We start from the raw sequence: 22086 nt of genomic DNA, 5'->3' as shown, positions 1-22086 counted from the left end.
TCTTTCTCAGGATCGCCTTGGCTGTTCAGGATCTTTTGTGGTTCCATACACATTTTAGGATCATTTGTTCTATTTCTGTAAAAAATGTCATTGGATTTTGATAGGCATCACACTGAACCTGCAGATTACTTTGGGTAGTATGGACTTTTTAACAATATTAAGTCTTTTAATCCATGAGCGTAGAATATCTTTCCATTTATTTGTGTTTTTAATTTCATTTATCAGTGTTTCATTTTTCAGTATACGGGTCTTTTACTTCCTTGGTTTAATTTATTCCTGGTATTTTATTCTTTTTGATAGAATTGTAATTGGATTGTTTTCTTGATTTCTCTGATAGTTTGTTTTTAGTATATAGAAATGCAACTGAGATTTGTATATTGAGTTTGTATCCTGTAATTTTGCTGAATTTATTGATAAGTTCTAACAGATTTTTCTTGTAGTCCTTAGTGTTTTCTATATATAATATCATGTCATCTGTAGATAGTGGCATTTTTACTTGTTCTTTTGCTTGACTAATTGCCCTGGCTAGGGCTTCCAATACTATGTCGAATAAAAGTGGTGACAGTGGGCATCCTTGTCTTATTCTTGATCTTAGAGGAAAAGCTTTCAGCTTTTCAGTGTTGGGTGTGATGGTTGTGAGCTTGTCATATAAGGCCTTCGTTATGTTAAGGTACATTCCCTCTATACCTACTTTGTTGAGAGTTTTTTTAAAAATGGCTGTTGAATTTTGTCAAATGCTTTTTCAGCATCTACTGAGATAATTACATGATTTTTATCCTTCATTTTGTTAGTGTGCTATATCACATTGATTGATTTGTGGATGTTGAGCCATTCTTGTATCCCTGTAATACATCCTACTTAATCATAGTGTACAACCCTTTTAATGTATTGTTGAATTCACTTTGCTAATATGTTGTTGAGAATTTTGCAGCTCTGTTTATCAGGAATATTGGCCTATAATTGTCTTACGGTGTTCTTGTCTGGTTTTGGTATCAGGGTAATACTGGACTTGTAAAATGAGTTTAGAAATGTTCCATTTTATTCCGTTGTTTGAAAGACTTTGAGAAGGATTAGTATTAATTATTCTTTAAATGTTTGGTAGAATTCATCAGTGAAGCCATCTGGTCCTGGATTTTTGTGTGTTAGGAGGGTTTTGATTACTTATTCAATTTCCTTACCAGCAATTGATCTGTTCAGATATTCTCTTTCTCCAAGATTCAGTCTTGGCAGGTTGTATGTTTCTAGGAATATCCATTTCTTCTGGGTTGTATATTTTGCTAGTGTGCAATTGTTCAGAGTAGTCTCTTATGATCCTTTGTACTACTGTGGTATCAGTTGTAATGTTTCCTCTTTCATTTCTGATTTTATTTATTCGTTTCTTCGTGAATCTAGCTAAAGTTTTGTCAATTTTGTTTATCTTTTTAAAAAAATATCTTTTATTGATCTTTCCTATTGTTTTCTTAGTCTCTATTTCACTTTGTTCTGATCTATGTTATTTACCTCTAATTTTAGGCTTCATTTGTTCCTTATCTAGTACTTTGAGGTATAAAGTTAGGTTATTTATTTGGAATCTTTCTTGTTTCTTGATATAGGCATTTATGAACTTTTCTTTTACAACTCCTCTTGTGGCATCCCATAGGTTTTGGTATGTTGTTTCTATTTTTATTTGTCTCAAGGTATTTTTTTTTAATTTCTCCATTGATTTCTTCTTTGACCCATTGGTTGTTCAGTAGCATGTTTTTTAATTGCCATATATTTGTGAATTTTCCAGTTTTCTTGTAATTGAGTCCTAGTTTCATAACATTGTGGTTGGAGAAGATGCCTGATATGATATCACTTTTCTTAAATTTATTAAGACTTATTTTGTGGTCTAACGTATGATCTATCTTGGAGAATGTTCCGTGTGCACCTGAGAAGAGTGTATATTCCATTGCATTTGGATGGAATGGCCTATATATGTCTGTTAAATTCATCTGGCCTAACATATTATTTAAGGCCAATGTTTCCTTATAGGTTTCTGTCTGAGTGATCTAATAATTGATGAAAGTGGTGTATTAAAACTCCCTACTATTATTGTATTGCTATTTCTCCCTTTAGATCTGCTAATAATTGCTTTCTATATTTAGGTTCTCCTATGTTGGGTACATAAATTTTATGTTGTATATTGTTAGATTGACCCCTTTATCATTATGTAATGACCTTTATCTTATTAGTCTTTATCTTAAAGTCTTTGATAAAAGTGCAGCTACCTTATCTTTCGTTTGGTTTTCATTTGCGTGGAGTATTTTTTCCATCCCTTCACACACTGTGTGTGTGTGTGTGTGTGTGTGTGTGTGTGTCTTTACATCTGAAGTGCATCTCTTTTGGGCAGCCTATAGATGGGTCTTCTTTCTTTATGATTTAACCACTCTGTGTTTTTTGATTGGAGAATTTAGTTGGTTTACATTTGAAGTAATTATTGATAGGTAATTACTTACTGACATTCTGTTCATTGTCTTCGAGTTATTTTGTAATTCCTGTTCTTTCTTCTTTTCTTGCTCTCTTCCTTTTGCATGATGCCTTGATTTGTGGTGGTATGCTTTGATTCTTTTCTATTTATCTTTTGTGTGTCTATAATAAGTTCTGTGCTTTGTGGATACTATGAGGCTTACATAAAACAACATATTTATAACTGTCTATTTTATGTTGATAACAATTTAAGTTTGAACACATTCTAAAGCTCTATATTTTAACTCCACCATGTTCGATGGTTTTGATGTCACCATTTACATCTTTTTATCTTGTGTATTCCTTAACAAATTATAGTATAGTTATTTTTACTACTTTTCTGTTTTCACCTTTATAGTAGCTTAATGAGAGATTGACTCACCATCTTTACATTAATTATTTTGAATTTTACTATACATTTACCTTTACCAGTGAGATTTATGCTTTCATGTGTTCTCTGTTACTAAATAGTACCCTTTTGTTTCAATTTGAAGAAGTCACTTTGACATTTCTTATAATATAAGGCTGGTCTAGTGGGGATGAACTCTTACCTTTTGCTTGTCTGGAAAGCTCTTTATCTCTCCTCCAATTCTGAATGATAACTTTGCCAGGTATTCTTACTTGGCAGTTTTTGTTTCTGATTTTTCTTTTAGCACAATAAATTGTGACACTCCCTTCTGCCCTGCAAACTTTCGGCTGAAAAAAATCTGCTGACTGTTTTATGGGGGCTTGTCATGAAATATTTTTCTCTTGTTGCTTTTCAGATTCTCTCCTTGTCTTTTACTTTTGACACTTTAATTATAATGTGTCTTGGTGTGGGTCTCTTTGGGTTCATCTTTTTTGGAACTCTCTGGGCTTCCTGGATCTGGATGTCTGTTTTCTTCCCCAGGGTAGAGAAGTTACCAGTCATTATTTCTTCAAATAAGTTTTCTACTCCCATCTCTCTTCTCTTTCTGGGACCCCTATAATGTGAATGTTGATCTGTGTAATGTCTGTAAGTCTCTAAAGCTATCTCCGCACTTTTTCTCTCTCTCTCTCTTTCTCTGCTCTGATTGGGTGAATTCCACTGCCCTTTGAGTTTATTAATTGTATTTTTTCCGTTCATTTTTTGTATTCTTCAGCTCTGGGATTTCTATTCCACAATCTTATATTTTCTGTCTCTTTGTGGAAATTCTCACGTTGTCCGTCCCTTCTTCTTTTGAGTGTGGTGAGCATCTTTATGACCATTGTTCTGAACCTTTATCAGATAAGCCCCTCACCTCCAGTTCAGTAAGGTCTCTCCTGAGGTTTTATCGTGTTCTTTCCTTTAGAATATATTCCTTTGTTTCTTCATTTTACATTACTCTCTCTGTTGGTTTCTGTGCATTAAACAGCCACCTCTCCCTGTCTTGGAGTGGCCTCATGTAGCAGATAAAACATGTCATTCAACCTTGCCTTAGCTCTTCACTGTCTCTTGGTCTTTTGTGATTGTCCAAAGCAGCCTACTTTATTTTTAGTGGCTCTCAGTAGCTGAGGATGCACCAAGATCTGTTCCCAAAGATGAGGGTCTCTGTCAGCACCTAGGTTCAGGTTAATTGGAAGCCAGGCTTTCAGGCAGCAGCTTATAAAGTATGCAAATGTACATCTTTCCGGGAAATACTGGAAGAAGGATATTTTTGTTTGCTCCCTCTGAGCTAAGTGCTGGGGTGATAGCCAGTTAAGACTGTTTCTTTCTTTGCAACTGTTTTGGTGATCCATGAAAACAAGCCCCATTGGCCACCAGACCCAGGCAATCAAGAGGTATCCCCTGGGCAGCAGCCACAAAAACCAGGGAACTAGATGCAAAACTCAGGCCACCAGGCACGTGTATTAACTGTCCTCTGCTAAATAGTGGTGCTCTAGAGCGAAGCAGGGAGAGAGAGAGAGAGAGAGAGCGAGCTCGAAGAGAGAGCACCCATTGCAGTCTCTGGGGAGGATTACAGTTGGCCCTTAGATGTGTTTTTAATTAGAAGCCTGCCCCTCAGGCCATAGCTATTTAGATAAGCTAATAGGTCTCTTTCACAAAAAGACTGAACTCCTGGGTCTGTTGCCTCTCCTGGGGATGGTGGCCAGTTAAGAACCCTTTCACTATTTGTTACAGCCCTATGGGACTCTTGTGTGTGAGCCCTACTGGTCACCAGAGCCATGCAATCTAAAGGTGTCCCCTGGGTGGTGGCTGCAGAAAATCACATACAGAAATAGGTTGTAAGCTCCTTTCTGGGAGATACTGGAATCTGGCGCTAGACAGAGGGAGAACACAGAGATGGTGCCCCCTGGCTTCTGTTTTTGAAGAGTAATTCAGTAGGCCCCTAGAGGTGCATTAAATTATACGCCCTGGCCCTCGGGCCTATACTTTTAGATAAGCAAATAAGTCTCTTTCACAGAAAGTCAGGGCGATTTTCTGTCTGCTGCTTCTGCGCTAGGCCCTGGGGCTGGTAAATCAAACAGAGGAAGCTTTGTAACTGTTTCTCAGCTTGCTATAGCCTTGTGGGTTTTGTGGACACAAGCCCCATCGGCTGTCAAAGCTAGGTATTTTAGGGGCTGATCTCTCAACTGCAGGTTTTAAAAGTTACAGTGCTAGATATGGGGTTCAAATACTTCAGTCCTCAGAGAGACGTTGATGTCTCTGTGCTCCCTCCTGATCGCGGGTCACTGCAGGGAAGTGGGATTCGTGGCAAGATTGTGTCTCAGCCTTTGCTACCCACTTTGATGGGGTTTTTTCTCATTCACCCAATGTGTGGGAGTTACTCAGCTAGTTTTGGGCTTCCCCCCCCGCCAGCCCCAGAGGAAACTCTTCTATATGTAGGTGTAGTTTTGATGTATCTGTGGGAGGAGGTGGGTTCAAGGTCCTCCTACCTCACCATCTTGAACTGGAACCTATATACTTTTATATAGAAAGATACCGAAAATGTATTGTTAAGATACTTATTCAAGTTACAAAACCACATTAGCCGTAGGATTCTGTTTTGTGAGGGGATTTCTGTTACTTGTTAATGCATAGAAGAAAATCTGGAAGCCTAGTCACCAAACAGCGGCTATTTTGGTGGTCAGGTGTGGGGAGTGTGAGAAAAGTGAGATGATTCTATATTATTAGTGATTTTAAAATTTTCTTTACACTTCTGTATTGTTTGAATTTTCAATAAGCAAGTATTGAACACACATTACTTTTCTAATGGAAAATGAAACAATATATTTCCTTTTTTGATTTTAAAGGGAGAAAAGTTCATAAGCCTCTGTGATGCCCGTTTGCTGTTTTGTCATTGTGAAATTCTCTTCCAGCCATCATCCTCACCCACTGCACCGAACTTCTCTTTGTCTTTAAAGAGTTACCTTAAATTTTACCTCCATAAAGTTTTCCCCTTCAGGCTAAATTAGATGTCTCTACTCCATTCTTATTCTGTTTAATTATCAGAATTCTTAACCTTAAATAATTATGATCTTGAGGACAAGAATGTCTTGACAGTTTGTATTTAGTGTAAGCACAGGGCCTGGTATATGATAGGGGTTCAATGAATGTTTATTGAGTGAATGAAATAAGTGAATGAATGTATGCTTAAGTGATTAAAAGTGGGCCCTGACTTGAGTCTGATTTGTTGTGAACTATCTACGTAAAAGCACAGCCACCCATATCAAGGAATCCGCCACTATCCACACTTCCGTCATTCTGTATTAGAGATGCTTGAGACCCTTTCAATTACAATTGAGTGTGCTGGGAACGATTTATGCTACATTTAGGGAAATTTCGAGCTTGGCAAAAAGGTTCTTGGGAACCTTCCTCAGCAGTTCTGATCCCTGTAGTGATGTGACATAGTACAAGTGGTGATAGGGAGGCTTCATTTTCACCACAAGGCCTCAGGAAGTGTGTGCTTGCAGTCCATTTGGAACTCAGAATGAATTTGAAGCAATATATGTGAAGGAATAAAGGAATATATATTCCTTTATAATCACAGCAGTAGAAGGACTATCATAACCCTAAATGCCATTCACAACACTGTTTTGTTTGGCAAGTGTATTCTAAATTTTTTTAATTGGCATGTAAATTCATGAAATTTAACTTGTATATATCTGTGTACCTGTGTTTTAAGTATATGTATAAATTAGGGACTACCTGTTACATCAGTAGGAAAACTTAGTATATTTTGGCTTTAGAGGAAGAGATTTCTGTATTTTTACAACTTTCTTTTTTCATTTAGGGTAAACTGCTTACCTTTAAAATTTTTAGGTTGGCATATTTTAATATAAATATATTTCCCCTATCTTTTTTAATGAATTTGGAGGCTGATTGCAAGACAAATTATCAGTATAAAATGTCGGAATTACCCAAAATACCTGAGTTGTATGTGATATGTGATATGATCACAAATAAAAAGTATTTAGCACCTTGTTAAAAAAACTAAATCTCAGAAGATGATCCAAATTATCTTTTTTTGTAGGTCTATTAAGAACTTTGCCACTAGAGGGCTCTTAATACCATATTTTAGTTAATTTAAATGTGTAATAATAATAACACTAAAATTATAGGTATTGGGTAATATTGTCTTCCCAATATATATATCTTACAAAGTTTTTAGAAAAGCCTAATTTACATGTTGCACATTTATGAGAAATGCTTTTTTAAAAAGATGATAATCACCTTCAGAAATATTGTAGTGATCTAAGGAGCATGCATGGTATATGGGCCTTTGAACTTTTTAAAGTTCAAGTTAAAAATAGTCTTTGTCTTTAAGATACTCTAAAAAGATACAAGATTTAACATAAATATGAGTAGATATATATAAAACATTACTAAGTACCTTCTATAAGAAATTCAACATGATCTTTATTTTCAATGAACAATCTTATGGAGAACATATTCTGATATGTGCAATGAGAGACATTATGGATGGGAGTTAAGAGATCACATCTGATCCAAAAGAAAAATAGAGTGAATAGATGTCTTCTCTGATGAGGTAACATTTGAACTAGATCCTTTGATAGGCATGGAGAAGTTTAGATGAGAAGGAAAGGAAATTATTCAGGTTATTGGAGAAAAGTGTGAAGACATGAAATATCTCTGGAGATTCAGGTACTTCTTGGCATCATCATGGATAAATTTAAAATCCATGAGAATAACCCATGTAAAAAATATAGCGTCAACATTTAGTGACCTTCAACTTCCCACAAATTTGCTTCAGCGACCCATTTTCATGGTCATACCCCGGACCTTCTGCTTATTTCTTTACTCAACAAATATTTATTGAATGTCTACCTGTGTATGCAGGTACTGTTCTGCCCTCACAGGACAATGATGAAAGGACAAATGAGATTCTTGCTCTCATGATTTATATACAAGTCATGAGAGACCAACAATAAATAAGAAAAACTGGAGAACAGCAGATAGTAATAAATGTCATGCACAGAATTAAACAGGATTATGGGAGATAATCTGGTGGTGACTAGATTGGGTGGTTGGGGAGGGCTTGTATGATGAGTTATTATTTAAGCTGAGAACGACTAGAAGGAATCAGCTATGTAATAGGGTAAAAATATTCTAGTCTGAGAGTACAATTACTACAAAGGTCATGAGACAGAAATGAGTACCAGGTAAGAAGGCCAGTGGCCTGACATATGTTGGAAGGAGGAAAGTGGTGTGTGATGACATCAGAGAGGAAAACAGAAGCCAGAAGAAGCAGGGCTTTGCAGGCCAGAGTAAGTGAAGATTTTATCATATATGCAATGGGAAGCCATTAGAGGGCTGTAAGTGGGAGGGTGGCATGATCTGATTGATAGCTTTGCACCGTTATTCTGGGTCCTGTGTAGAGAATGGATTGGGCGGGGCCAGAGTAGAAGCTCAGCATCTGGTTAATAGCAGTGGGGAGGCGTGAGGAGCAGTGGTGCCTGGTCCAAGGTGGTAGTAAGAGACATGGAAAGGTGGATATGTTTGGGATATGTTTTGCAGGTAAAACAGTCCTGCGGAGTTTCTATTTTGGGAAACTAAGCGGATGGTGGTGCAGTTTACTGAGATGCACAGGAATGGACTGAACTGGTTGAGAGTGACAGTGAAACAAGAGTTTTATTTTGGGCAGGGTACTTTTGGGACACATGAAGGGAAGTGTCAGGTAGGCAGATGTGAACCTGGAGCTCTGCTCAAAGTCAGGCACAGCTACATGTCCGCGCGGACTGTGCATCGCGCTTCTAGAGTGGAGCAGTACAGACTGTGTGTGTCCCGCAGAGCCTCGCTAGCGCAGATCTGGAAACCACTGGCCTACAGATGGTATTAAAGCCACAGGAATAAATGAGACTTCAGCACACTCAGGATAATCATTCTTAGCTTTTAGACAAAATGAAGCAAATGACACTGTATTTTCGAAATTCATTTTGATTCCTTAGGAAGAGCCAATTCCAACAATTTATTCTGAAGCTCTAAATTTAAATCACCTTTTGATGAAAAATTGGACTTCAGACCAATGAACTTCCTTTATATAGATATTCTCTTGATGGACAGCAAAATTCTAGACCAATTTGTACTCAGTGCTGGTGTTTTTCAGATGTGCAATATCAAGATCACGTACGGCACTGCTAATTGCTGATGTCAACACATACTTTCTCATCAAATACTCTCGTGATTTTTGTGGCTTTTGATTGGTTTAGTTACGTTTTTACATTTAAATCTTTTATCCATCTGGAATTTATTTTAGTGTAAACTGGGAAGAATCTAAATTTGTTTTATTTCAAATCTTACCCAACTGTCTCAAAACACTTACCATATGAACCTAGATTTTTCCTATTGATCTGAAATGCCAAATGCTAAATTCCCAAGTGGATCCTGAGATCTATATCTGGAATCTCTATTCTGTTTCCATTGATCTTATTCATGATCCAGGTTGTTTTATATCGAATTCAAATTATATATATATTTTTTTCCATGTTACAATATCTGTTTTATATCTGTTTCCATGTTACAATATTTGTTTTATATCAAATTCAAATTTTATATATATATATTTTTTCCATGTTACAATATCTGCGCATTTATCAAGTTGCAACAAAAAATACTTTGCTAGTGTTCTATGAAGTCCTTCCCATGTCATAGGGCAATTCCTGTGTCTGTTGAGCCCAGGTCTCATTGAAAAGTTATACTTTAGCTACCTGCTGTTTCATATTCTGTCAATGTTTCTAGGCAAACAGCTTTTAGAAAATATTATTTTATAGTTTTATTATACCTGTATAAATTTAGTGTTATTCAAGAAAAAATTCCAGTTGGTAATTTTGAGACTTGACGAAGCACTACTGAAGTTTATTTATTTATTTATTTTAAAGATTTTATTTATTTATTCGACAGAGATAGAGACAGCCAGCGAGAGAGGGAACACAAGCAGGGGGAGTGGGAGAGGAAGAAGCAGGCTCATAGCAGAAGAGCCTGATGTGGGGCTCGATCCCAGATCACCGGGATCACGCCCTGAGCCAAAGGCAGACGCCCAACCACTGTGCCACCCAGGCGCCCCTGAAGTTTATTTGGAGAAGAAAAAAATCCATGAAAAATAGCCAATTTTGTAAAACAATTATGATGAAACAGGACTTTTCATGATCAGATATAAAACATGATGATAATATGAAGAAAAAAGCGTTTTTTTCAGCTTCATAGCCAGCCAACACAAGGAGCTTCATAATGTATAAAACTACGAAAGATTATATTGTCAACAGATGCAGTTTGGAGCTTAAGTTTTGTGCAGGAGTACGTTCTAATGGTCGTACAACTGCAATGACAGGAAAACGTTCTGGAGTAGTCAGCAAGATTAAGGGGCTTGCTCCAGAATGTAAATTGACACATTGCTTCCTGCATCGAGTAGTCTAGCTTCAAAAAAGAGTCAGTTGAGCTAAAGAGTAGCATAAAATGGTAAAAATTCTGAATTATGTAAAGTCAGTGTGTTAAATACAAGATTATTGTATTCTGTGATAACAGAGAAGCTGATAAATTCCTGTTGTTGCATGTCATAGTACTATGGCTATCGAGGGAAAAGTTCCTTTGAGAAATCTAAATTTTGAGTTTTTCTGCAAGGGAGGATACTAGTTTGGTCTAAACTCTGAAGAATTCTCAACTTTTTTTGAAGATGTGAGTTGGAAAGCCTGCCTTGCTTATTGGCCTGAGATCTTTGGTATTTTGAATGATCAGAATCCTTCCTGGAAGAAAGAAACGCAACTGGATTTTTAATGATAATGTCAAAGGCCACCTGGATGTCCACGGGCGCCTCAAAATCAGCATACCCACAAGTGAATTCATTACCTTTCCCTTAAACCTGTCCTTCCTTGTCTTTTTCTTTTTTTTTCAATATTTTATTTATTTATTTGACAGAGAGAGACACACAGCCAGCGAGAGAGGGAACACAAGCAGGGGGAGTGGGAGAGGAAGAAGCAGGCTCCCAGAAAAGCAGGGAGCCCGATGTGGGGCTTGATCCCAGGACCCTGGGATCACGCCCTGAGCTGAAGGCAGACACTTAACGACTGAGCCACCCACACGCCCCCCTCTTTGTCTTTTCCTGATAACTGTATCACCATGCACTTTAGTACCTAAGCAAGACACCTAAAAATCAGCCTTCACCTGTCCCTGGTCTTCTATAGCAAGTCATCCTCCATGTTATGTTGGTTCTACCTCTGTGTAGTCTCTCATATATGCTCCTTCTAATGAACCTGATTACTTCTACCTCGAGTTTGGCCCTGATCCTCTTACTTTGGATATTTATTTAGTTATGTTATGTTATGTTATGTTGTTATGTTGTTATGTTAGTCGCCATACAGTACATCATTAGTTTATGATGCAGTGTTCCATGATTACTTTGGACTTCTTACTCTCCACTAAGGAATCCATTTGTCAGCTGGCCACCAGAATACTCTTTCCAAATTCCACTGTCCTATTAAGTCCTTTCTGGGCTTTTATCCATAGGAGAAATTCTAGTCTTTAGAGTGTCATCTAAACTCTACACTCTAGCCCCTGCCTCTCTCCAGCTTCAAATTTTTACAACTTCTTAGTACGTCTCACCCCAACCATACCTGAGTATTTGGGGTGCTTGGAACCCTTGTTTTGCTTCATGCCTTTCTGCCTTCACACTTGGAACTTTTCCCACCATTTTTTTGGGAAGACCCAATATTCTTTCAAGATTTAGTTCAAACTTTACCACCTTTGGGTAGCATTTCCTATCTTTACCCACTCACGGAATATTTTTCCCACAGAAGTAACTGTTCTTTCTTTATATTTCTATTACGGACCCCCTGACTTTTTACTACAGTACCCACAAAACTGTACTATAACCATTTGTTTACCTGCTTTCCCTAATAGACTGGGAGCACCTTGAGTCAGGACCTTGTCTTTTCTTGTTTATTCCTAGTATCTGGCAATGCCTGTACAATTTAGGCACTCTTAAAAGTCTTTGAATGAATGAGTTAGTAAATGAGATGTTTCAGAGGTGCCACGGAAAGGGTTAGCAGAGAATGCAGTGGTATTAAAAGTGGTCAAGAAGAAGACACAGGGCAATACAGTGACAGGAATAAGGGACAAGATAATTTGTTAAGGGAGACTGGGCTCTGTATGATGGTTGAGGATGAGAGACATGATGGGATTAACTAGCTTCTGACTAAAATTCTGGTACGAGATTTTCCTATTGCTCCAAAAGTACAGATGGTATATGGAGTCAAATGAAGTTTGTTGGATATCATCCAGTTTGCAAATATTAGCACACAGAAACCAGATACTTACAGTGTACACAGCTTTACTGCGTACAATATTCTCTTATTTTATTTGACTTTTAAAACAGTTATTTCCTTAAGCTTCAGTTTCCTTGTTTTGTAAAATGAAGGTAATAGCCATCTCTTAGGATTGTTTCCAGGATGTGTTGTTATGTCTGGCACTCAGTTCAGTACCAAATATGTTGTTAGAGCAGGGATTTGAGGCCCAAAAGGGTTCAATGACTTGCTAAATTACAAAAGTAAGTTAGTGGCAGCTTTAGATATACATTCCAGACTTATGTCCTCCTATTGAAATACTCATTTTATTACACTACAGTAGAGTGTCTTTCACATTACTTGGTGCATGGCATCTTTACTTTCCTTGAGAGGCTCACCCAAAAACAGGCTTTGGAATTAGTCTATCAGAGAGCTCATTGCCAAAGTCAAGGAGAATCTAAAACTTGGCTAAAAACAAAACGCGACTGTAAGTAATGTTTTTATAGCTCCCATTGCCTCCTCGTCTGTTTTACACTTGAGGATTGTCATCGGGGCATCTGAGCAGACTAGCTCCTGCCCTCGTGAGGTTCTGTGGAGATATGCTCTCATTTTAACTGATTTTTAAAATGTTGTTTTTGAGTCCACTTTTCCTGCCAGAGCAGGTGTCAGTTTGGAGCCCGAGAATTAAGGTAGCAGGCCTCCAAAGGGGGAACTGGAGCAGAAAGAGAGTGAAGAGTGAATCTGGGCTGCGGCAGACACTGACCATCACACCCATCTGTCCTTGTGTTTTCTGTAGAGTGTTGTCCGGGAAGAATCTGAAGCCACAAAAGGTGAACTGGAGATGAAATTATTAAGTGAAACAGTTTTATCAGGTATTCTTCTAAATTACATTTGTAGAATTTAACTTTGTTGGGATTTTCCTGCTTACAACAGAAATGCAGGGTCATTATACAGAAAAGCTCAGATGTGGCAGAAATCTATTTAAAGTGAAAATTCTTCATAATCCCTCTTCTGAAATAACCAATATTAACAAAAATTTCTTCTATTTGTAGTTCTTCTCTCTCTAGCTCTCTTTTGATTTTTAACGAAGCCATGAAATAGCATACAAGTGTTTGAAAATTACTTTTTTATCACTAATATTTGTTATTTTATGTAACATACTCTACATACATACATAGAACACAATGCATATTCTACTTAAATGAATAACATTCTATACGATCCTAAGTCAGAATACATCAATAACCTTATTTTTTAGTAGCTGTATAACTCCATCCAATAATGGAACATTATTTAAATCTTTATTAGTAGAAAAGTTATTTCTAATTTTTTATTACAATGTTATAATGAATATTCACAAACACACATACATAATCATAAATTTCTCAACACTTTCGTATTCAGTCTTATCTTGGAAAATAGCAATTGGAAAGAGTTTAAAAATGTCGAAATGATAGTGATGTTTAATTTGCAAATCGTTTAGTTTGAGATTTATTTAAATCACTTCCCAGGCACTTCTAAGGAATCCATTTTCTATGGATTTCTTAGCATATTTTTCATAACATACTTCTTATCTACTTCTTCACTTTTTCCAACACACTTCTCTTTCAGCAGCCAACTAGGTTTATATCCTTAAAACTTTTCTCTATCCTGAAGAGGTAATTTTCCTGTTAGAATTAGGATACTATAGTATGTTCATGAACCTCTGTCAGTAAGACTGAGGTTTTCTATATGGTAATCCGAGTAATATATACCATAAATATCTGAATTTAGATACAGTATTCTTTTTCTTTCTTTTTAGGTAAATGGATTATTAACTAGATAAATTTGAAAATTAAAGTCTGCATTTTATTGAAGGTATACAAGGGAAAAAGGGCAATTACTTAACTGGAATTTTCTTTGCATATTGTCATTAATTTTCAGGGTCTGCTCTCCCTGTGTTAAATTCAGTGACTTCTCAGTGTGCTTCCTTTCATGGGAGAGGAAAATTATAATGATAAATAATAAGACTAACACTTCCTAAGTTTTACTATGTGTCTGGCACCAGTTCTAAGCTTTTTACATGTATTAACTCACAACTCCCCCAAATTCAATAAGGTAGATATTAGTATCTCTTTTGTAGAGGAAGGGGAGAAAAGACATGTTAATTAGCATATCTTGCATAAGATCACACAGCAAGTAAAGGGTGGAACCTATGAGTGGTCTCATTTCCCTTTCTTACCTATCGCACTACACTGAAAGACTTTTGGTGACAGGTGGGAATGGTCTTAGTGATATGTGACTTAAAATATTCCCTTGATTGTGTACTGAGAATTATGGAATTATAGATTTCCCCATAAAATTTCTAAACAGAAGGGATTATCCAATACAGTTCTTCACTTTAAAGCCGCTATCCCTATTTCTTTTCATTTTTTTTTTAAATGAGCTGGGACTATTTTTGTTGAAAAAAAATAGCTTTAATATATGGACCAAAATTTATATTTTTCACCATTTGACTTTCTTCTTTCAGATTTTTAACCCCATAATGTCCAATTTAAAAACAAAATATGCCACTTTGGCATAAGGATATTTTAAATTAAGAGCAATTGAAAAGATGCAGAAGCAAGAAAAGCTGCCTATCCTCCCCCTATTTGCCTAAAAACAAGACATAAAATTTCAAAGGTGTTACTCCTCTCTCTACCAAGAGGGACAATGGTTAATGCCCAGAGAAAACTTCAGACCCTATCAGCCTGCAGACGGAACCAGAGGAATCTGAATAACAAACTTTACTAACTAGTCCTTTTCTCTACCCTCAAAAACCTGAAACTGTTTTCCTTTCTCTTGTCATTTCCCCACAAATTTGTTGTTCTTGGTTGAAGAGGCTGTATAAGCCAGAGTTCTGAGCCACCTCTTCAGATTACTCATTTTTCTCTGGGTAATCGTCCATGTTTACATGAGATACACATATTAATTAATGATTTTTTTTCTCTTGTTAATCTGTCTTTTATTATAGGGGCTTCAGCCAAGAACTCAGAAGGGTAGAGGGAAAATTATTTTTCCTCCTCTACAATACATCTTTGAAGTTATTTTAATAGTAACATGCTTATTATATACAAATTCTTAGTGTTTGTATATAAACTATAAATGGAGCCCTCCCCTCTATCCTACCATTATACATGCTTACTACTACTCCCAAGGTTAGCTTTGTGAATAGCTTTGAATTAACCACTTTTTGATGTTTTAGTAGCTAAATAAAAACTTTGTTTCCAGTATGAGATTTTTCCTTTCCCTCCTGATACCAAAATGTTAGAGTCTATTCAGAAACTGAATTAATCTGATTAATTTTAGCACAGTTGTTGCTGATAGAGAATGCTAATGAAAAGCCGTGTTTCTTTGAAGACAATGAGGTTGATTTATGCCAATTCACAACCCTGGGTGGAGTGTACCACTTGGATATTTTGGAGCTTCCCCCACAGTGTAAAGCAATGAAAGGCTGGATGATTGTGGAAGTAGGTTGATTTTTGAATTAAATTTATGAGTAAAATAATTTCTCACAGTTTTATCTTAAATGATTAACATCTAATGAACTTTAACCCTATTAAGCAAGCATAAAGGGAAAAACTAATTTTAAACTGTCTTGAATTTATAAAATTTGAATCAGATACTAAAGGAAAGGACTCTAAAATAACATGAATTTTAAAACTATAATTCATACATGTTAATTGTAAACCTATAGCACTATGTTTAGATTGTGCCAGTTTGGTCTTAATAATGATAGTCTATTTAAGATGCTGGCAAACTTCTTCTGTAAAGGGCCAGATGGCAAATATTTTCAGCTTTGTGGGCATACCAGCTCTATTGCAACTCTCAGTGCTGCCATCATAACAATAAGACAGCCATATGTAAATGAAAACTTTATTTACAAAAACTGGTGGTTTACCAGATTATCTAGGGCCATAGTTTGTGTACCCTGGTCTAGATCAGTGGTAACCAACATGTGGTCCCTTGACCAAAGGCATTGCCATCATCTGGGAATTTTCTAGAAATGCAAATTCATGGGCCCCATTTTAGTTTTACTGAATCAGAAAGTTTGGAGGTGAGGTTTGGCAGTCTGTGTATTAGCAAAACACACCCTAAAGTTTGAGAACCACTGGTCTGGCTCCTTGACGTATAAAGTGTGGTCCATGAGCCAGAAGCATCAGCATCACCTAGAAACTTGTTGGAAATGCATAATTTGGTGCTTCACCTCAGATCTACTGAAACTGAATTTTAAGAAGACCCTCAGGTGGTTCATATGCACATTTAAGTTTGAGAAGCACAAATCCAGGTGATGGCAATGTTGCTGATGCGTGTTCCACACTTTTAGTAAGGATGCTAATGACAGCAGTTGTTAGATCATTTTTGAAGGACCGAAGGACTGAAATTTCTGTTTCAGTAAATAGTAACATTTGCCATGGTATTGACTTGGTTTATTTTAACTTTACTTCATGGTGGCTCGTGTCCCAAATATACCCTGTTATATTGTCATAGCCCCTTCCTCCTTCTTTCTTTGCCCTCCAGCTTCTGAGTTCTTCCCCTTCCTCTTGTTCTCCCTGTCTCTCCACCTCTTTCTCTCTCTCCTCCAGCACATCATGTACATAGACTGCCAGGCACTTCTCACCCACAGTTCTACTGTTAAGGACTTTGGTGTATTCTTGTAATAGAGTGGTATTTCTCAACTTGTATTTTTTTCCCATTATCACCTCTCTAAGGAGTCTTTGTAGACATTTTCTTTCCTAGCCGCCCACCCCATGAAATTAATACCCTATATATACAATATATTTGTGTATATACTAAATATATAGCTGTGCTGGACACCTAAAAGAATATGATTTTTTCATGCCCCCCCCCCCAACTAATTTTCACCCCCTTGGGGACGATGCTACTATTCCTTTCCCATTCTCCCCACAAATGAGAATGTACTTATTAGAGCATGCCTAGGGGAGATAACCTGGTCTGTAGCCACTCTAAACAATCTATTTGAAGCAGCTTTTCCTACCTCCGGGTTACTTGAAGGACAATGGGGAGTCCAAGAAAGGCATCCCTTTGGTGAAGGTAGGCCTTCAAAATTCTTTATCCATAGAAAGGCCCCAGCCAGAGCTGGGGTTTCCAAGAATTCATTCAAAGATCTGTTCTTGAATTTTGTTGGTGTCCTGATATCACCATTCCTTGTTCTCTGCTTGAGCCCAAAGTATCCTCCTTTGTGCTTGTTTTTCTCTTCTGCAACAAAGAGGTGTTCTTCCTTTTATTCAAGTCTCTTTTTAGTAATCTCCCACCTCCTCTAGAATTTTTACCCATCCAGTTTTTTCCTCTATTTTTTTTTTTACCATTCTTAATCTTCCCTACCCTTCCTTCCCTAGATCCTTCTCTCCTATGCTCAATTAATGGACAAATCTCCCCCATCCCAGAGAAACCTGCTGTTGGCTTAATTTACTTTCTCTCCCCAGCTTTTTTGAGATATAATTGACATAAAATACTGTACTGTATAAGTTTAAGGTGTAACAATGTGATGATTTTTAATTTGCTTTCATCCATTTGTTTCTATACTTCTCAAAAGTTTGCTTATACTCCTTACTCTCTTCACCAACACACCCTAACCAAGGTATTAGAATATGGGATTTAGGGTCCTATAGCTCTGTTTTTGAGTTGGGTGCCTCCTTAAAGTCAGTTTGTAATCTTTGGCAAATTATTTGATTTCTCTAAGTCCCAGTTATCTCTTTTCAATATATCTTGTAGGATTACTTCGAGGAATAAAATGATGAGTAAGTCCCAGCATAGGACCTGGACCATAGGAATAATTGTGTAATTCAGATTTAGTGATTTTTTTTCCTCCTCAATCATTATCTTTTAATTTTGTTGTGACATTTTGTCAGTCTTTAGTTAAATGAGACCAATCTTCAGTGCTTATTAAGAATAATTATATATAGTTTGCTCAGCAATATTTACATCTTTAATTGTTACCAGTCAGCTTCTAACTTGATGTTATTTTGGTCATTTTCAAAAGATACTCAAAGAAGGATTGCGGAAATATATATATCCTCCAGAAACTATAGAAGACGTTGAAACAGAAAATGCTTTCCCACCCATAGAGGTCACACTTGAGGTTCAGGAGAATGTAATCTTTTTTGAAGATCCTATGGTTGCAAGGTGGGATGGTGAAGGTACAGCAATACCTTAATTAGCTTTGATAATTATGTAATGAAAAGAGCTATAACACAAATCCTTAAAACAGAAAATACAGTGTGCAAACTCCGCATTTCTAATCTTACACATTTCTATTGCAACTCTAGTCTTTGTTTTGTTTGCTCTTGATGGAAATGAATAGGGATTGGAGTTTATTTATTGAATGTTGTAACTGTTAGTTTCTGAAATCTTATATCTGCCATAATCTCTGAAAAATTACTTATGTCATTATGTTTTTAAAAAATAATAAATTAACAAAAATATCAAAATAGGACACACGAAAAAAAAAATGAAAAACCTACTCTCTCCTGAAATGACTACATAATTCAGATTGGAGTGATTAAAATTTATTTTAATTTTAATAACTTAGAAATTGCAAATCTTATTATAAACAAGTACTGGAGAGAGGGAGTGGGCCATTGGGAAACCCGAGACAGAGGAACACTAGCCACTTTCTGCCTTTTTATAACTTTTGATTGTTGAACCATGGGAAATGATTGGTTATCCAAAATGTGAAATAAATATCAACAAAATCAGAAGTACCAGCAGAAATATAAGCTAAAGATTTACCAGTCATTAACAAATACCTCATTTGGGGTTGGCTGGCTGAGCTTTGAGAAGTCTTGGTCTGGTGAATTAATGTATGCAGGTTTGAGGCTGCTAGAGGAAAGAGGTACAGCTTTACTTTTAATGTGAAGCATTTTACATTCATCTATTTGTGGAAGAATTAGTTGGTGACAGGTTGGGAACAGATAAGATCACAAAGGCACAGAGCTATTACTTAATCCATTTATGTAGTCAGAGGAGCAGAGAATTTAGGAATTTCTCTACCAGGAAGGTTAATGTTATGCAGTTTAAACATTTTTTATGATGGCTACAGTAATCCACATTTTTGGTTGTATAGACGTAGCCACAATATATTTATATTCTAGAAATAACATGAATTAATAACAATGTAGATTCATCAATACATTAAATTATAAACATACAAAAATGAACATTTAGGTAATTTCTTCCCTTCACGTTACTTTAGAAGTTTCACTTTTCCTTTAATGATAATGTTTTTAAATAGTTACTATGTTAAAAATTATTCACACTAAATTAGAATTAGACAAGTTATCCCACATGATTCAGGGAAATATAATGTGTAAAATTTGTCTCTGACTACAGTAATTAGACAGCAGTAATATACAACTCCAAAAATTTTTCCCATGGGGAGGGAGACTTTTCCAGGAAATACAAATTTGGAGAGTTTATTTATAGGTGATATTTAATTTTTACCTTTACAAATTAAAATAATTTTGCTAATGTAAAAACAAAAAGGAATTATGAATAACTTAGTTTGTCAATATAATTGTATTTGTTATATTGAACTTTTAAGGTTAAAAATAGTGAGGGGAACCCTGCATGTGAGGAGAAAGCCACGTGGAGATGGAGAGGGCATTCTAGGAAGGGAATGACTCATGTATTCCATAATTATGCTACACAATAAGAAATATAGAATAAATGGGACATAGTTCCTTCCTCTAGGAGCTATCAAAGTTGTAGGAGAGGTGGACAGGGAAATGCCACATGATACAATACAGTAAGGTGCTATAATAGAGAGAAGTGCTGTGGAGCAGCATAGGGGGTCCACCTGGAGCGTTAAAGAAAGCCTGTCAGAAGGAGGAGTTAAGATGGCGGAGGAGTAGGGGACCCATTTTTCAGGCGGTCCCCTGAGTCGAGCCGGAGAGGTAACAGACTAGCCTGAACATCCACGGAATCAGCCTGAGACACAGGAAGATACATCTGGATCTCTACAAATGAACATCTCCAGTGCTGAGTATTGAGGTACGAAGCGGGGAGCCATGAAACTGTGCACAGATATCGGAAGATAAACAGAAGGGGGAGGGAGCCGCCGCGTTCGGGCGCCGGGAAGCGGTAGCCACCTGCACGGGGGAGCGGGCGGACTCGAGGACCAGCACCTGCGAGAAAACAGACTGTGACCGTGAGCGGGGAACACGTGCGACCAGACTGAAACGGAGCTCCGGTGCGCTCACTGGATCCAGACTGAGACCGGGAGATCCGGGAGCGCGCCGGGCGGCTGGCGGCATTAGAAACACAAAGGACAGAGACGCGCGGGCCCTGGAAGTGAGGGCTGGGACACCGGGTGTGGGGCGCACATCCTGGGACGCTGCAGGGTTGAGCAGCACCAACAGTAACAGAGTTAAAGTGGCCAGAACATTAGTGGAGAACGGGCCGCAATCCCTCTGTTCTGAGACAGAGGCTGAGATTCGGCCGCTGCGTCTCTGACTCTCAGAAGAGGCACAGCAAACCGCCAGGGAAAGCCGCCAGAGAACAAAAGCCGGGAAATACCGGCCCAGAGAGTGCCCACCCCCATCCCCCCCGCAGGGGACACGGAGACTCTACCCAAACAGGGTTGCCTGAGTATCGGCGCGGCAGGCCCCTCCCCCAGAACACAGAAGGCAGGCTGAAAAATCAAGAAGCCCACAACCCGGGCGCCTGGGTGGCGCAGTCATTGAGCGCCTGTCTCCGGCTTAGGGCGTGATCCCGGCGTTCCGGAAAGGAGTCCCTCATCGGGCTCCTCCGCTGGGAGCCTGCTTCTTCCTCTCCCACTCCCCTTCTTGTGTTCCCTCTCTCGCTGGTGGTCTCTCTGCCACATAAATAAATAAAATCTTTAAAGAAGAAGCCCACATCCCTAAGATCCTTATAAAACAAGGGCGCACAGCCTGGGTCCCGGTCAATAATTTGGGCTCTGGACAACCCCACAACCTCTCCTCATCAGAATGACGAGAAGGAGAAATCCCCCCCACCCCCTGCAAAGAAAAGACAATGAGTCTGTGGCCTCTGCCACAGAAATAATGGATATGGATGTAACCTAATTATCAGAAATGGAATTCAGAGTAACAACGGTTAAGATGATGTGTAGACTTGAAAAAAGTATTAACGAAAATGTCAATGAGAATATAGAATCTCTAAGGGTGGAAATGAGAGCGAATCTGGCAGAAATTAAAAATTCTATGACCCAAATGCAGTCAAAACTAGAGGCTCTGATGGCCAGGGTAAATGAGGCAGAGGAACGTATTAGCGAATTGGAGGATGGGTTAGTAGGAGAAAAAATGAAAATAGAAGCTGGACTTAAAAAAATCCACGCCCACGAATGTAGGTTACGGAAGATTACTGACTCAATGAAACCATCCAATGTCAGAATCATCGGCATCCCCCAGTGGGTGGAGAAAAACAGAGGTCTAGAAGAGATATTTGAACAAATTGCAGCTGAAAACTTCCCTAGTGAGGGAAACAAACATTCGTGTCCAAGAGGCAGAGAGGACCCCTCCCAAGCTCAACCATGACAAACCTACGCCATGTCACGTCATAGTGCAATTCGCAAATATTAGATCCAAGGATGCAGTATTGAAAGTGGCCAGGGCCAAGAAATTTCTCATGTACCAAGGCAAAGCTATCAGAATTACGTCAGACCTGTCTACACAGACCTGGAATGAGAGAAAGGTTTGGGGGGGGGGCATTTTTAAAACTCTTTCAGAGAAAAACATGCAGCCAAGGATCCTTTATCCAGCAAGGCTGTCATTCAGAATAGATGGAGAAATAAAGACGTTCCAGAATCTCCAGTCATTAACCAATGTCGGAACCACGAAACCAGACCTACAGGAGATATTAAGGGGG

The 22086-nt window shown here is 37.8% G+C and overlaps 1 protein-coding gene across 2 annotated transcripts in view; it reads left to right on the top strand.

The window, feature by feature from the left end:
• The window catches only part of DNAI7 (dynein axonemal intermediate chain 7), a 66001-nt gene that overhangs the window by 30876 nt on the left and 13039 nt on the right, over positions 1-22086 (top strand). Inside the window, exons 9-11 of one of the 2 annotated variants that reach the window (XM_057318940.1) lie at positions 12998-13073; positions 15580-15689; positions 18224-18380. In XM_057318940.1, the coding sequence (XP_057174923.1) occupies positions 12998-13073; positions 15580-15689; positions 18224-18380 (343 nt within the window). Of the gene's footprint in view, positions 1-12997; positions 13074-15528; positions 15690-18223; positions 18381-22086 lie in introns of both variants that reach the window. The other variant, XM_026502249.4, reaches the window with a different exon arrangement.

Source organism: Ursus arctos, unplaced genomic scaffold (genome assembly GCF_023065955.2).
Source record: "Ursus arctos isolate Adak ecotype North America unplaced genomic scaffold, UrsArc2.0 scaffold_26, whole genome shotgun sequence".
NCBI lineage: Eukaryota > Metazoa > Chordata > Mammalia > Carnivora > Ursidae > Ursus > Ursus arctos.
Note: the sequence above shows the minus strand (reverse complement) of the source record. Positions and strands in the feature narration are given on the sequence as shown.